This window comes from Mustela erminea, chromosome 10, assembly GCF_009829155.1.
Source record: "Mustela erminea isolate mMusErm1 chromosome 10, mMusErm1.Pri, whole genome shotgun sequence".
Lineage (NCBI taxonomy): Eukaryota > Metazoa > Chordata > Mammalia > Carnivora > Mustelidae > Mustela > Mustela erminea.
In genome coordinates, this window is record NC_045623.1 from 5,201,120 (window position 1) to 5,216,483 (window position 15,364).

The 15,364-nt window shown below is 40.9% G+C and overlaps 1 protein-coding gene across 2 annotated transcripts in view; it reads left to right on the top strand.

Annotated features, from left to right (window-relative positions):
* RNF115 (ring finger protein 115) overlaps positions 1–10,428 on the top strand; it is a 71,626-nt gene extending 61,198 nt beyond the window's left edge. For both annotated transcript variants that reach the window (XM_032360780.1, XM_032360781.1), the window contains exons 5-9: positions 2,877–2,948; positions 4,138–4,210; positions 5,140–5,233; positions 8,070–8,185; positions 9,140–10,428. In XM_032360780.1, coding sequence (XP_032216671.1) covers positions 2,877–2,948; positions 4,138–4,210; positions 5,140–5,233; positions 8,070–8,185; positions 9,140–9,271 — 487 coding nt within the window. In that variant the 3' untranslated portion in view covers positions 9,272–10,428. The remainder of the gene's footprint in view (positions 1–2,876; positions 2,949–4,137; positions 4,211–5,139; positions 5,234–8,069; positions 8,186–9,139) is intronic.
* Positions 10,429–15,364: the final 4,936 nt, after the last annotated feature.

Sequence of the window (15,364 nt, forward strand, 5' to 3'; positions counted from 1 at the left end):
ACAGTATGATATTGGCTTAAAACAGACACCTATATCAATGGAACAGTTTAGAGAGCTTAGAAATAAATTCAAAAGCCAAGAATATATACAGCAGGGAAAGGGTAGTTTCTTCAACAAATGTTGGGAAAACTGGGCCACTATCTTACACCATACATAAAAATTAACTCAGATGGGATGTAAGACCTGAAACCATAAACCTTTTGGAAGGGAACATAAGTGATTTACCTCTTTGACATCTGTTTGGTAATGATTTTTTTAATCTAACTTCAAAAGTAAAGGCAACAAAAGCAAAAATAGACAAGCTAGGGGCGCCTGGGTGGCTCAGTGGGTTAAGCTGCTGCCTTCGGCTCAGGTCATGATCTCAGGGTCCTGGGATCAAGCCCCGCATCGGGCTCTCTGCTCAGCAGAGAGCCTGCTTTCCTCTCTCTCTCTTTCTCTGCCTGCCTTTATGCCTACTTGTGATCTCTCTCTGTCAAATAACTAAATAAAGTCTTAAAAAAAAAAATAGACAAGCTAATAAGCTAAAGAGCTTCTGTACAACAAAGGAAATTGTCAACAGAATGAAAAGGCAGCCTATTGAATAGGAGAATTTGCAAAGCTGATAAGGGATTAATAGCCAAAATATATAAAGGACTCATACAATGCAATAAAGAAAACCAGTCTGATTAAAAAAGGGATCAGAATATCTGAATAGTTGTTTTTCTGAAGAAGATACACAGATAGCCAAAACATACATGAAAATGTGTTCAAGATCACTAAGCAGGGAAATATAAATCAAAACCATAATGAAATGTCACTTTCCACCTGTTAGAATGGCTGTTATCAAAAAGACAAGAAAAAACAAGTGTTGGCGAGGATGTGAAGAAAAGGAAACCCTCATGAACTATTGGTGGAAATCTAAATTGGTGCACCCACTATGGAAAATAGTATGGAGGTTCTTTTTTTTTTTTAAAGATTTTATTTATTTATTTGACAGAGAGAAATCACAAGTAGACGGAGAGGCAGGCAGAGAGAGAGAGAGAGAGAGAGGGAAGCAAGCTCCCTGCTGAGCAGAGAGCCCGATGCAGGACTTGATCCCAGGACCCTGAGATCATGACCTGAGCTGAAGGCAGAGGCTTTAACCCACTGAGCCACCCAGGCGCCCCTAGTATGGAGGTTCTTAAAGAAATAAAAATAGAGCTACCATATGATCCAGCAATTCTACTTCTGGGTATTTATCTAAAGATGAAAACCTTAATATATGCTTATATGTTCGTTTCAGTATTATTTATAATAGCCAGAACATGGAGCCAACCTAAGTGTCCATTGATGGATAATGGATAAAGAAATTGTGACTTGTATAAATATACACCAACACACAGACACACACGGGAATATTACTTGGCCAAAAAAAAGAAAAGAAAGAAAGAAAGAAATCTTGCCATTTGCAACAACATGGATGGACCTTGAGGCTGTTGGGATAAGTGAAATATGTCAGACGGAGAAGGTCAAGTATCTTATGATCTCACTTATATGTGGAATCATAATTTTAAAAAAAGCTTATTGATAAAGAGAATAGATTGGTGGTTGCCAGAGGTAGGGGGTAGGATGTGAACAAAATAGAAGGGGACCAGAGGTACAAATTTCTAGGTATAGAATAAGTAGTGGGGATGTAATGTATAGCATAGTGACTATATCATCAGGGAAATGCAAATCGAAACCATAAAATTATTATACTTCATTATAGTTAATTACAAGTAACTAAAGTATTATAGTTAATATATTACATATTTACAAGTTGCTAAGAACGTAGATCTTAAAAGTTGTAATCACAAGAAAAAAATTTTGTAACTATGTTTGGTGATGCATGTTAACTAGTCATCTTCTGGTGGTCATTTATAATATATAAGAACATCAAATGATTATATTGTACACCTGAAACTAATACAATGTTCATGTGAATTTTACCTTAATAAAAAACAAGAAGTCACTAAGTCCAGCCTGCACTCATAGGAGGATCATAAAACAATTGTGTACATTTTTTTGGTGTGGACATATTTTAAAATACATAGTCTAGTTAGCTTTACGAATAGGGAGAGTCTAATATTGGCTACTGTCATTGTTATATCAATTGGCCTAATAAAGTGGGAACGAGGGGGTTAAAATTATGTAACATGTCAGTTATGTCTCAGTAAAGCTGGACGAAAAAAGTGCGTATCGTTCACAAAACAAGAGATTTAGGAGAAAGATTTCTTGTCTGTCTTTTGCCCACTATTGCTTTGGGTAACAAAGATCAACTCCCTAATATAAAGGACTGGGTAAGTTTGCCATCCTTAGTGTTCAGAATGACAAGATTCAGGTGTGTGTATGTTTGCGATTGTTTGTGTTATAGGCAATTGAAACGCCTTTTGAGGGCTGATATAGCATGTTGATAAATGTTGGTAAAGTGGGATTATTATCAAAAAAAATTTTTTACAGGGCTTTTTGAATAATAGCTTACACAGAAACCCAGTGTGTAAAAACATTTAAAAATGGAACTACTGTTGTTACAGGATGGGCCCAGATCCCACTGATTTAGCATCCCTTTCAGCCTCGCTGTCAGGGATCCAAGGAACATCATTTGAAAACTACACCATGTAATCAGTCCCTTTCAAGCCTAATTCACAAAAAAATCTATTAATACGTAAGATGATAGAGCTCATCAAGAGCCGTAATAGCAGAATAGCCCTTTACCACTTTACCAGTTAGGAGACTGATTTCTGGTGTTTTCTGCTATATAATGGTCAGTGAAAACCCATCGTGATTTGGAGAAGTAGTCGATGATTGGTCAGCCATTGATAACTGTAGAATACTTTCATTAGTCTGTTGTCTCACCTAACTGTTTTTTCCTTCAACAGAATAATACAACAGATCTTTACAGGATTCTTTGCAAATTCTGCAATTCCTGGATCCTCACATCCTTTTTCCTGGTAAGTAACTAAATGCCCTGTGCCTTAATTTGCTGGAGTAGCAGCAGCGTTTTAGGTATCCATACCATTGTGAGAGAGAGCAAGAGCTGCACAGGTGAGTATATAAAGATATGATTGGCATACTGTTAGATTGCCTTTATTTGCTGAGCCCAAACTTAAATCAGAACTTTTTTTTATTTTTCAGTCTCCTGAGGGCCATCCTGGTCCCCCAGGATGTCCAGGCACTGGATGTGTCGGTTTTGGTTCATATTCTGGCCTGAGAGTTGTGTTGAGAGGGGAATGAGACAGTCCCACCAGGCCTGGTATCTGGACTTTGCAGGTTTCTTTTCTAGCTCATATAGGAAGATTTTATTCCTTAAGAATTTCTGTAATGAAGAACATGTTGCTTAACTTTCTATTCTCAAAGTAAGAAGGTTTGTCAGAAGAAACAAAGGCTGTAATTCAGTATCAGAGTGACACTTAAGTACTATAGGGGTTAAGATGGAATTTCCTCTTGTCTGGACAATTACGTGCCCCTTCTGTCTCTGCCCCAGAAGGCTCCTTTGCTCAGAGGACCTCAGTCCTTTCACACAGTTACCCTATTTTCCAGCTGCTCATTTCTTTTAACGTGTTCCAGCCAAAGAGTCTGGGCATCTGTCATCCAGGGTAGTGCACAGGCAGCTCCAGAAAGAGGTGCTGCCAAGTTCCTTTTGTAATTGCTCTAAGTTGTGATTCAGAGAGACTGCTGTGGCTGTTACTCGACTTGAAAGCTCCACATTGTCAAGGACCACGGGCAGCTTCTTTGAATGAAGGAAGTCTGCTATAGATTTTGGCCAATCACAAAGGGAAAACTCTCTTTAAAAAGCAGCTCCATTTATGTTTACTGTAAGTGGGCACAGAGAAGACAAACTTTTCTTAGCCAGTAAGCAATGAGTCACACTTTTTGCTTTGGTGTGTCATGTGGTATTTTAGGTAGCCTCACATTTTATGTTCTATTCGGTTAAATAAAAATTCCTTACTTAAGAGAATAAGAGACTACTTCCGGATAATCTGTTTGACCTTTAAATATTGAGAAATTCTTTGCCTCTTGATTTTAGAGAACTAGTGACTTTCCAGCTCTGAGGGAGAGCAGGATCTGCCAGTATTTTCTGTGGTGTAAGGCAGAGACTGGTCACTCCATCTAATGCTGTCTGTCTCATCTCATATGTAGGAGCGGGATGCTGCACTCCAACCCTGGGGACTATGCCTGGGGTCAGACAGGGCTTGATGCCATTGTAACCCAGGTGAGGAGCTGCCTTTTGAGGGTGTCTGTTCAGTGTGTCTCATGGTTCCACAGGCTTCCTGCTTTCCTTCTGCTACTTTCTGAAATGGCAGTCACTCTGCTTTCCCTAGTATTTTGAGCTTGTGGGTTTCCATTTTACAGAAGGAATAAATGGTTTATGGGTTTAGTTTAGCACCCATGTACCTTCTAGGTGCTAGGGACTTTTTGGAAGATGGCTTTACCTCCATAGGAAGAAAAGACTTCTATAACAAACAGTATTTTGTATTTTTGGCCTCTTGTTCAGTCCTATGAGTTTTTTATAAACAAGTGCTTCACAAAAGAGGAGGGTCTCCTCACATGTTGAAGCAGGGGTTTCTGCTAGTTGGAGCAAAGTAGGGGAAGGAAGCAGAGAAAACGGTATTCCCATGCCATGTATAATTGCTCCCACTTATTTATGTTTATTTTAATTTAATTGGGTTTTCATTTCCCTTATGGATTGCTGAGGATAGAAAGCATGTCATTTATATCTGAATCCTCTCATAAGTAGTAATTTACCTATTTCTTGGCTTACTTTATGCTACTTTCCATACTCCCACCCTTTTTTTTTCTTCCAGCAGAATGAAAGTTAGAGCAGTTAAGTATTACTTTTTGTTCAGTTATAGTTTTATTCCTGACATCACAATCCTTATGCTGCCTCTGAAGTTGCTTTATGCCCAGAGGCGGACCTTGCAATGACAGTTTTATCTTTAGACTTACACTATTGTCACTCTGAAATTGTAAAGGAATTGTGAGTGTTCTGGAAGCAGGAAAGAGGAAACCCAAGCCTCTCAGAGCCTTGCAGAAATAAGAGCAACTAACATTTCTTATATATGTACTGTTTATTCTCAGTTGGAGGAGCTCCCTCTCCGGGGATAATCTCTGCCACTTCTTTTTCTTTTTCCTTTTTTGTAGCTTTTGGGACAACTGGAGAACACAGGGCCTCCCCCAGCTGACAAGGAAAAGATCACATCTCTTCCAACAGTGACAGTAACTCAGGAACAAGTTGGTAGGTTCAGTTCTATACTTACTCTGTCAACTTCTGATTCAAAATTCCAGCATCTTCCTATACTAAGGATCTTCAGGTGAAGCTATAGCACTCCTAAAATTCCTGCCTGGGTGTCATATATTTAAGATGTCTGCCTTTTCATTAGGGTTAGTCATGTTGATGCAGAATTGGACAAACCTTTTTCAATTAGCAGTAATCGCGAAGGCTAAGTTAGGACAGTTGCTGATGTTGCACAGTTTTTAATAGAGAAGAGGGAGCTCCAGGGATAGACCATTTGGTGAAGGGTTATGTATGTTTGTTTGTTTTGAGGTAGGCTCCATGCCCAGTGTGGGGCTTGAACTCATGACCCTGAGATCAGGAGTTGCATACTGTACTGACTGAACCAGCCAGACACCCATTTTTAATATAGTTGGAAATCATTATGATAAAGGACAGTTCAGAAAGTTACAGACTTTATCTTACGTTTTTAGTACATGCAAATCTGTATGACTTTAATCTTATGGGAACAAGGGAGTTTTTTGTTTTTACCTTTGGAATGTTCCTTTTTGGTTATTATTACAATTTTTTTTTTTTAAAGATTTTATTTATGTATTTGACAGACAGAGATCACAGTAGGCAGAGAGGCAGGCAGAGAGAGAGGAGGAAGTAGGCTCCCTGCTGAGCAGAGAGCCCGATGCGGGGCTCGATCCCAGGACCCTGGGATCCTGACCTGAGTCGAAGGCAGAGGCTTTAACCCACTGAGCCACCCAGGTGCCCCATTATTACTATTTTTTAATAAGTAGGTGTACAGTGTGTGCTCAGGATAGAAGTAGAGCCCATGCTTTGATGTTTTGTGGAGTCATTTTGACCTTGGTATGTAGATTTCCTGGGGCCCAGGAGAAGGGTCTACAAATGTTGAAGGCTGAGAATTTCTTTTATGAGCCAGTAAGTATTTCCTCAGCAGCCGCCATCTCCTTTTTCTAGGTGCCATGGAGGAGACAAAAGAGGTACAAGATAAGCCTTGATTTCTTGAAGAGCTTAGCAAGGAAACCAAGACTCAACTGAACTATTAGAAAACAGTATAAAAAATAGTATTGAGCAGATGATACAGAGAAAGAGAAAAAATGCGGGGCTGGGAATTTGTTTCCTATTTACTTGCCTGATACAATTAGGTACTTTAGACACAGATACTATTTTTAAGGAAGGAATTTAGTGACAAGGAACATTATATTGAACTAAGCAGTTCTTTCCCCACAAATTCCAGATTAAGTTAGAGAAGATTTTGAAGACAGGATGGGCCATCTTAGAGAGGTCATTTTGCTCAAGGAAAAATATGAACCAATGTGAGAATGTCAACATGGACATAGTGTCTCAATCAGGTATAAGGAGAGTCACCTTATTAGCCCTGAAATAGAATCTGGTTTGGGGTTAGTGGGAAGCGTGACTGGTTAGGGGCCAGTTTGTGTGGACCTTGAAACTGGCAGAGTAGTTAGGGCTGGATATTTTAGATAGGAGGCAGGTTTCATAGCTCCCCAAGTGGAGGATTGAAGAACTTTAGGTAGTCTTTAGAGATGATTAGTTTAGAGGTGGTGTCTCAAATAGATTGGAAGGCAAAGAAGGCAGAAGCAGGGATTTAAGGGGCTGCTGCCGCATGTTGGGGGTGCAGCTAATGGTGGCAGTGTTGCCAGACAGGGAGGGGTAGACTCAGGATCGTTTTGAAGAAAGGCTTTCCTCACTGATTGCATAATAGGATAAAGAAGGGAAGAAGGTCAAACAAAGAGTACAGAAGGTTTTGCAGCTTGGGAACCACAGAGCTGGTGCTGCCATCTGGCAGGGGTGGGGGAATTGTGAGCAGGCCCCAGTTGGGTTATGGAAGTGATGTGATATTTTTAATTTTAAACATGTTGATTTTGAGTTATCAGCTGGGAATTCAAGTAAAGATGAGCTGGGGATTGCTGTGAAGCTAGTATTAGGGAAAAGTAGCTGGTAGCAAAACTTAGGAAAATTTGGAGGGTTGAAAGCTAGGGTCGAGGATACTACCTGGGGGATTGTTCCAATAGACCAGACATTAAGAAATAATAGCTAGAATTGAGGTGAAGGTGTTAGGGAATAGTGGAGAGGGAGGAGTAAATCTATTAAGTGGTAGTCTCACTCCAGATCCTTGGATGCTGCTATGGGCACGTCGCACACCCTGGCCACTGGAGAGAGAGACTATCTGGTATTGTTAGCCAGACTTGGGAAACTCTGACTCCGCTGCCTGGTATTCCCAATTTAGTTTGCGGCTGTTCCTCACAAAGTGTTTCTTGTCTCTGGACTTGGAACCTGAGCTTTCCTTGGGCTTTGCAATTCTGCAGCACCACCTCCTGGTATAGCTTTTAATTAACAACTTGTACAGAGGCTTTAGGACAACCACCCTGAAAGAGGATGCAGAGTGTGGAAAATAGCAGGGTAAAAGTGGCTTGAGATACTGACTAAGAGGTGCCCTTTTTTCCCTAAGTAGACACTTGAGTCACTTTACTAAGTAGAAACTGCTAGAAGTCTATCACACGTCTGGGAAGATGTTTTTCCTTTTTCACTTAGCAAATAATCTAAGCCTGGGGATATTTTTTTCCAAGTCTTGACTTTGAAAAGTAGACCTTAATAATTTCTATGCAGTCCTTACCTAAGCCTATTCATGTCCCTGTCTACTATCATGTCCTCCCGCATTTTGAAATAAAATTCCTGCTTCCTATCTTCTCCAGTGGCTAGGATGCACTTTGTATTTTTTCTTTATGCATTCCTTTGGTTAAAGACTGGGCTGGTTTTTTCTTCTTTCCTTTTGCTCACTTACTTTAGAATGCATTTCCTCCTCCAACAGATATGGGTTTAGAGTGTCCAGTGTGCAAAGAAGATTACACAGTTGAAGAGGAAGTCCGACAGTTACCCTGCAACCACTTCTTCCACAGCAGTTGTATTGTACCATGGTTAGAACTGGTGAGTATAGACAGCTGTCGTGTGTGATGGGCCGTCTCTGCCAGTCCCATCTCTTCATGGGAGCGGGGGGAGGCAGTGGTTTGGAGTTCATAGAAAACCAAGCAGAGCAGATATTAGTCCCTGGCTAATTCCTGCTGGTGCCATTACCGTTTTTTAGATCACTGTGTGTTTGGAACTTCTCTGACCACCAGTTACCAAACCACAGCCTACAGGTCTTGGGCCTGCCACCTGTTTTTGTAAATGAACTTTTGTTGGAACTTAGCTATGCTTATTTGTTGACAGTTGTCTATGGCTACTTTTGTGCTGTGTCAGCAGAGTTGAGTGCTTGCAACATAGGTGGTATATCCTATGAAGTCTAAAATATTTACTATCAGTCCCTTCACAGAAAGTTTGCTGACCCCTGTCATCTCAGGCCACTTTCTTTATCTCTTTCTTTCTTTATTTTTCTTTTATTTTCTTTCTTTCTTTTTTTTTTTTTTTTTTAAGATTTTATTTATTTATTTGAGAGAGAGCATACATGTGGAGGGGGGATTTGGGGAGGGGAGAGGGAGAGGGAGAAGCAGACTCCCCACTAAGCAGGGAGCCCGACACAGGGCTCAGTCCCAGGACCCTGAGATCATGACCTGAGCTGAAGGCAGACGCTTAACTGACTGAGCCACTCAGGTGCTCCCAGGTCACTGTTTCTGGTTAGTTCTGTTTGGTGATGTGTGGTAGCTGTTGTTAAGTTGCTGTCCTAGAATTCTCTCTGGCATTTCTGTTTAAATTCTTTCGAAGATGTCCTGGTGTTATACCTTCGAGCCCAGCATGCACTGTGTGAGAATACATGCCCTTTCTGTTTTTCTGCCTGCCAGCTCTCAAGATTTCTTAAAGTGTTTAGCATTTCCAGCTTCTCAGGTCATGCTATTTACTAGGCATTTTACTATTTACTATTTACATGGTATCTTTGTGTTTCAGCACGACACGTGTCCTGTATGTAGGAAGAGCTTAAATGGTGAGGACTCTACTCGGCAAACCCAGAGCTCTGAGGCCTCTGCAAGCAACAGATATAGCAATGACAGCCAGCTACATGACCGATGGACTTTCTGAAGCTAAAGCCTGCATCTGAGCCAGGGCTGTGGTAGTCTTCTTATCACAGCTGTCAATTGTATCAAAACAAAAAAATAGTAGGTGGATTTAGGAATTGCATAAGAAACCCCAACCCATAATATTAATGCAGTGAGTGTTTTTCTTCTCTAAATTTAAAGTTAGTATCTGCAGATGGAATCGTATCTACAACCAAATGCCTCTTATTCCTGAATTCAGAGTGATACTTTTTTAAGTGTGAAACTTGATTATGTGGGTTTCCCCCGCCAGAATAGAATCACTTTACCTTAAAGTCTAGCTAGGGTCCCACTATCTGTCATGTTCTCCTATAGTGGATGTTACCACCTCCTTCTCTAACCTCTCCCCTATCATTAGTATATTTTATAGTACATGCAGTGGAACCACAGCCCTAAAGTCCGCCGATACAAAGTCTTCCTGTTTTAACTGTACAAAAGCATCTACTCTTGGCCACAGAAGCCACAAAGCAAGAACAGATTAATTCAGGAATCTGAGACTAATGATTTTGTTTTGTTTTGAATTCTCAGAAAATCAAAGGAAAATTAGAGTGGGGAGGAGAAAATGGCTGATCATTGTACTCTTTGATTTTCTCATTTTAATTTTTAAAGACTACTTCACAAGGTGCAGTTTCTGCAGAAGCCAACATGACATATCTTAGTAATCTTAAATTGGTGGGAATCTGATTCTGGTTCCCTTTTGAAAATGGGTTGGGCAGCATATAGGCACAGAAGAAAAGGTATTTGAAATCTTTGGTTCTGAGGTTCCTTTAATAACCCGCAACTCATTGTTTACTGCCTTTTGTCATGGGGACCTTAAGATAATTTCCCTCAGAAATAGAATTATTTCATTACTGCTTCTACAGCCAATTCACTGTTTTTAGTAATTCATTGGCCTTCAGGAATTGAGATTTCACATTGTCTCATTTTAATTTTTTAAGCCCTTTTATCATCTCTGAAATCTTTCTGTTCTGCTTGATTCTGGTTGTACTTGGAATCAAACTGATTATTGTGATCATGCCCAAAACAGCTTGGCCTTGGAGAGGTGGGCCTTCTATTTTCAGCCTAACAATGTCTCATTGCACATGCACATGCTCTTTGAAGCATTTAAGTGTTTAAAGTTGAATAAATGAAGAAGATCAAGAATGTTGTTGGAACTTCAGAGTCTCAAAAGGAAATGATGGGGGCATGTAACCACTGTTAACTCAGCATAGAGGGTGATGGGGGCTCCATTTGTCTGGTCACATCAGTCCTTCACAATTTGGAATGATTCGAACAGGAAGGCCACTCTTTGGTGAGTGTCTTTCTTGGATCAGAGTCTTTCTTCAGTTTTTGCTGACTATCATACACTGGTTTTGGGGTGAAGGAAGGGGGTTAGGGATATCTTTGTACTTTGGTAGAGGATAAAGAAGTAGGGGAGGGAAGAGAGAAAGTGGGAAAGTGGCTTGCTGAATTAACAGCCTGCCTGTAGAATTGTGACCCAGGGAACCAAAGATGTTTTCTCCTCTGCCTCTTATGTAATATCTCTGCAGAGATCATTTTTTGGAGAATGTGAGCTATTTACTATGGGTATCAGTGTGTATCCTGAAACTACAGATTAGTTTGAGGGTGGAGGGAAGCTTGGGAAGAGGGGTGAGAGGTAGATTCTGAATATTTAATTGTCACTACGTAGATGGAGAAAGGCCATGCTGAAGTTGGAGCACATCTCAGTTTTCAAGTAGAATAGTGTCCACTTTCTCAGAAAAATTATGACAGCCAGAAATTATTGTCTCTCTGTTAGAGTCTAGAGATGCCAGGACAAACGATTGTATTTTTACTATGACTAGAAAACTAGAGAACCAGAAAGGATCTGAGTAGCTCACAAAGGGTCAGAAACAAAGTATTGGATTAGGGGGTTACTTTTTCAATACACAGAATAGTGTCAGTCTCAGTTATCTGAAATTTTGATAACTTTCTTTGCTCTGATAGAGGCCACGAGGCTCCTTTTGCTATTTCCTGTATCCTTTCCGCTTAATGATTCTGTAGCATTTCTTCCTAGGAGCTATCTTGGAGTTTAAGGTTAATTTAGGTTAAGGAGTGTACTAGGGTTCTCCAGAGAAACAGAATCAGTAAGGCAGTAAAAGGTGTATGTATGTGTCTGTGTCTGTGAAGAGATTTATTATAAGGAATTAGCTTGTGTGATTAAAGAGGCTAAGAAGTTTTTTTTTTTTTTTTTAAAGATTTTATTTATTTATTTGAGAGAGAGACAGTGAGAGAGAGCATGAGCGAGGAGAAGGTCAGAGAGCAAAGCAGACTCCCCATGGAGCTGGGAGCCCGATGTGGGACTCGATCCCGGGACTCCGGGACCATGACCTGAGCCGAAGGCAGTCGTCCAACCAACTGAGCCACCCAGGCGTCCCAAGGCTAAGAAGTTTTAAGAACTTCAGTCACCCAGCCAGTTGATCTTAGGGTGTAGTTGTAGTCTGATTCCAAAGGCCTGAGCACTAGGAGAGCCAGTGGTATAAATTCCAATCCAAAAGCTGGTGGAAGTTTTGAGACCAAAGAAAAGCCAGTTCGTTTGTTTTTTAAAAAAGAGAGCAGAGAGAGCAGAGAGAGTGGGAGAAGCAGACTCCCTGCTGAGCAGGGAGACCGGAGCAGGGCTTGATCCCAGGACCCCGAGATCATGACCTGAGCCAAAGGCATGTAGTTAACTAACTGAGCCACCCAGGTGTGCTGAAAAGCCACCTGTTTTAGTTTGAGTCCAAAGGCAGGAAAAGATGAATGTCCTAACTCACATAGGCAAGGGGACTTCTCTCTCTTGCTACTGGAGTGTCAGACATTGTGTGCTAGTTGGGCCTTTAATTGATGGGATGAGGCCCACTGACATTGAGGAGAGCAGTCCACTCTAATTAGGCTACCAATTCAGATGTTAATCTTACCAGATATACCCTCACAGACACACCCAGAATAATCTGTGACCAAATATTTAGGTACTCCGTGGTCTGGCGAAATTGACATAAAATTAGCCATCATAGGAGGGAAAGTAGAAATGCACAAAGGGAGACAAAGCATGAGACTCTTGATCATAGGAACAAATTGAGGGTTGCTGGAGGGGAAGGCGGCTGAGGGGTGCCGGGTAACTGGGTGATTGACATTGAGGAGGGTATGTGTTGCAATGAGCATTGGGTACTATATAGACTGATGAATCACAGACCTGTACCCCTGAAACAAGTAATACACTATATGTTAGTTAATTGAATTAAAAAAAAATATATAGAAATGCACACAGCAGAGTGATACCCATCCCACTTAAGTTTTGCCAGATAAACAGTGTGTCTCTATGAGAAATGTCTGCTTTGATTAGAGACCTCAGTAATAGGGTTGAAAAGTAGAAGAAATATATATGCGTCAAGGGCAAATTTGCTGTGTGCAACGTACCTATTTTTTCCTTAACCAAAATTAACCTGGAAGTCTGAGATGCCTCCCATTCTAGGAAGAAACATTGCAGATTCATTGATCTAATACCGGAACATGGCTTGGGTTAAGAGTTAGTTTTTAGGAATGTCTTGCTCTTAAATGTTTCAAACAGTTTTGGATATAGTGCCCAAGGCAGAGGGCTGCATAATCCGTACTTACATAACTTCATTCCTATACAGTTGGAAGGTTTACAGACTCAGGAATCTGGAGCCTTGATAGGAGTCAAAGGAGAGATGATTTAATTCTTCCTGATTGTCAGAATAGGAAACAGTTGCATTTTCTGATCTTTAACCCTTACACTTGAGGCCTTTATGTTCATATTAAATGGCCTGTGGATTCCATGCAGAGCCAAACTTGGCTCTGCCAAGATTGTTTTGTTTTGTTTTTGAGAAAGAGAGCGTGTTCACACAGTGGGGGAGGGCAGAGCAAGAGGGGAAAAGAGCGTGCAGCGTGGAGCCCAGTGTGGGGCTGATTTCACAACCCCAAGATCAAGATCATGACCTGAGCCAGTTAAGAGTCGGAGGCTTAACTGACTGAGCCACCCAGGCACCCCAACAGATTTTTTTCTTGTTTATGAATGCCTTTTCTTCTTTATCGTCCCTTTGTCCACTATAGTTTGAAAATAGAGGGGTGCCAGGGTGACTCAGATGGTTAAGTGTTTGCCTTTGGCTCAGTTCATCTCCAGGGACAGGGATCGAGCCCCACATTGGGCTCCTGGCTCAGCAGAGTCTGTTTCTCCCTCTGCCTCTGCTCCTGCTTGTGCTCTCTCTGTCCCTCAAATAAAGAAATAAAATCTTTTAAAAAACATTTTTTTTTTTAATAAAGAGGGAAGAAAACTATTTTGTTAGCACATAATTAGGAGGGAATGTCCTAGAGATTGGTAAGTTTACAAGTTGGGAACTGAAAAGGCAAATCCTTGCTGGCCTCCAAGTGATGATTGCTTCTTGGGTAGTTTCCAGGGATTTGTTCAACTCAGGTTCCTACAGGTTAGCTGGCTGGATAGAACTGGGAAGTTGGGTGGGAAGAGCAGAGTGGTGAACATTTAGCTGAGATCTCGAACGTCTTTAACACTTTTTTTTTTTTTTAAGATTTTATTTATTTATTTGGCAGAGTGAGAGATCGCAAGTAGGCAGAGAGGCAGGTGGGGGGGGGTGGGAAGCAGGCTCCCTGCTGAGCAGAGAGCCCCGATGCGGGGCTCAATCCCAGGACCCTGAGATCATGACCTGAGCTGAAGACAAAGTCTTAACCCACTGAGCCACCCAGGTGCCCCAACACTTTCCCAGCTGGGAGCAGGAAGAAAGAATAACTCTGCCCTTAAAAATTCATTTTCCCTCAGAATTCCTACTGCCAGTTCCCTAAAAAGTTGGGAAATGTGGAAAATCGAGAATGGCATTTTGTCCCTGTTGTTGTAACTCCTGAACTCTTCCTTGCAGTGTTTTAATTTATAAGAAAAAGGAGCATCTCTAGGCAAGAGATGCGGAGACGGCTATAAATGAAATAGCTTCCTTAGCTTATTATAAATTTTAGTTGTCAACATTTGCAGCAATTGAACAAGTGCTTATTAGATGTTTTCTTTGAGCAGTACACTCTCTGGTCCAATAATTATTTCTCAAGTTCGAAGGAAGTTTTCTGGGGAAGAATTTGTTTTTTCCCCCGATAACTCTCACTTTGGTTTAATAGCTAATAGGAGAAAAAAAGTCCTTGTTTATGTCTTTGTGTTTCACATTTGTATGTGTGTGTGTGTGTGTGTGTGTGTGTGAGAGAGAGAGAGAGAGGATATGTGCATTAATGGATATACGTATAGATGCACATATCACAGTAGAGGAAGAAAGGGATGTGGTGGCCACTGGCATAATGTTAGCAGGTACAGCAGAGGGCTGGAGCCTCAGTGCAATTCTCTCATTGTACATACACTTCAGGCCCTTTTGTTTCCATAGTTCTCTCTTATGGGGCATTGTTGGCTTGGTTGCCAGCCAGACATCCTGCTATATGGTGTGAGGCCCAAGGGATTCACTGCAGGTAAATTTCTAAGGGTTGAGGGGAAAAAATGGCTTTGAGGATAGCCTTTCTCTGTTTCTGTAGTAGTAGAACACAAATACGATTATCTATTGCTTTTTAATTTTGTTTTCTTTTCTTCCTTTTTTTTTTTTTTAAGAAATTACTGTTACCAAATTGACTTTTCTCTTGACCTTCTGCATGCTTCAGTAAGCTCTTTCCTCAAGCAAATTATATCAGTCTTAACAGAAACTAATCAGGAGGGAACCGTAGTATGTGTCTGTTTCAAACGAAAACCAAACAGCCTTTGGGTTGGGGTGTTGGAAGGGAGGGGCTCTTCAGACTTGGTTGTTAGAGCAGATCTAGGCTAGCTGGTGATGTCTGTGAAGGAAGATGATTTTAGTGGGATGAGCAGGATAAATAGTAGCTTGAGAGGAAAGCCCTCTTCGGTTTCTGAGGTAAGGAGGTGGGAAGATGAGAATGCTTTTCATCAGAATAAACCAACAGGGATTTGGGAGTTAGGAGAGTAGACTTTTTTTTTTTTTTTTTTTTAAGATTTTATTTATTTATTTGAGATAGAGGAAGAGAGAGCACAAACTGTTGTCAGAGGCAGAGGGAGAGGGAGAAGCAG